The sequence below is a fragment of the Suillus subaureus genome, assembly GCF_016647635.1.
Source record: "Suillus subaureus strain MN1 chromosome Unknown BJ212scaffold_491, whole genome shotgun sequence".
Classification (NCBI taxonomy): Eukaryota; Fungi; Basidiomycota; class Agaricomycetes; order Boletales; family Suillaceae; genus Suillus; species Suillus subaureus.
The window spans coordinates 2,313-3,849 of NW_024539047.1; the positions used below are offsets into that span (position 1 = coordinate 2,313).

General features: G+C 48.3%; 1 protein-coding gene across 1 annotated transcript; it reads right to left on the minus strand.

Annotated features, from left to right (window-relative positions):
* Positions 1 to 644: 644 nt before the first annotated feature.
* On the minus strand, positions 645 to 1,328 carry BJ212DRAFT_1416931 (uncharacterized protein). The gene is made up of 3 exons (XM_041337567.1): positions 1,021 to 1,328; positions 840 to 967; positions 645 to 788 (listed from the first exon to the last, which is right to left on the minus strand). The coding sequence occupies exons 1-3, from the start codon at positions 1,250 to 1,252 to the stop codon at positions 738 to 740; spliced, it is 411 nt and encodes a 136-aa protein (XP_041184939.1). The 5' UTR covers positions 1,253 to 1,328; the 3' UTR covers positions 645 to 737.
* Between the last annotated feature and the right edge of the window lie 209 nt (positions 1,329 to 1,537).

A 1,537-nucleotide genomic window follows, 5' to 3' on the forward strand; every position in this document is an offset into this window, starting at 1 on the left:
CTCGGGTGGGTGGGTGGACGCTAGGACTACATAGTCCTCTTTTTCGTCCGAAATTGAGTATTGTCGGATTGCATCAACTTCGGCATGTGAGGTCTGCGGATCAACCGATTGAAACGCTGTGCTTACCATCCATCCGATCCATTGCAAGGCGCAGCTGGGCCAAAGGATCGTTCATGTTAGGCTGAAACTGATAATCCGCCATACCTTATAATTGCAGGCACGTCAGTGACATACTTAAAAACGTGGGTTGGACTCACTGCGAAACCGTGCGGTCTTCGGGATGATACCCACTGCTTCCGCAGTGAACTCCCCAACACATTCTCCGTCCGGATGCTTTCGTTTCCGTCTCACGACTTTCAACAGAATATTGTTGGTGCTGACTATATCGCCCGGTATTGGGTGTGCAAATGGATTCCCTGGTCGTAGATTGAGCTCAAGAAGCGCCTCATTCTTGGCCGCGGTGCGTTTGAACGCAGTTTCAAGGCGTGAAGGCCCTCCGAGATTACTCACCGCCAACGGGACAGATTCAGGTTTGACATAACCCGGATATTCGATAGAATAGAATGGTGTTGATGGCAAGGGTTTTTCTGGTGCTTCGGAACGTATCGTGGAAGGTCCTGCCTCATCTGACATGACCGTAACGGTAAAGGATTGACAGGAGTTCACAATTGCAACAAGACAACTGTATCAGAGACTAGGAGGCACTATTAGGTACCTATTTTACGCTATAGCCTATTTCAATTCCCTCCAACCTTCTTGGACAGGCCCATAAGCTCCTGTATGGTATCCTGGCAAAAGGAAATCGGCGAGAGCGTAAACCTCTAAGAAAATTTCCTCACCTGTGAAGTGAGATCCACACCCGCCTTTTGCAACTCAGAGACAACTTTCTGCGCTGCTTCCCTAAACTCCGAGTTCGCAGCCAACTTCATCATCTGGAACGCCGAAGGTGGGGTGTTTGCGTCAATCCCTGGAAGCAAAATGTGTGAACATGTGTGAATGGCCAAATAATTCGCAGCTGACCTTGAGCCTTCATGAGTTCCGCAAAATCTCGGAGCGCCATCAAAGCCTCTGGTTTATCTGCAAGTTTCCCGAATATTGAAGTGTTCTTGAATTGCGAAAGGAAGGCATCTTCATTCTCTGAGGCTTGTAGTCGCGGTGTGTAGGAGAATGTTCGTCGACAGCGGGGGAGTGCTAGTGAAGTTGGACGAATCGGTCGTCTTGCTGAAAGTAATGCTCGACGTGTGTAGTTCATGATAGAGGGGTTAGAGATTGAAACAACCAGTACCGTGCGCGTGAGTGTTCCGCTTCGAAGTAAATAACTTTCAGCCACAAACGCGTTTTGACGAACGCGGCCATCATGGATAACGACTACTTTTCCATTGATGCCATTCTAGCTGAAAATCAGGTTTGTGTGATGTACTTGATATTCTAATACTCAATGTCTGGCCTAGAAAATACAATGTACCTTCAAAGTCGATATCCCTGACATGGGTCACCTCGCAGGTGGATCTGACCGTGATGTGCGCGTCTCAATTAC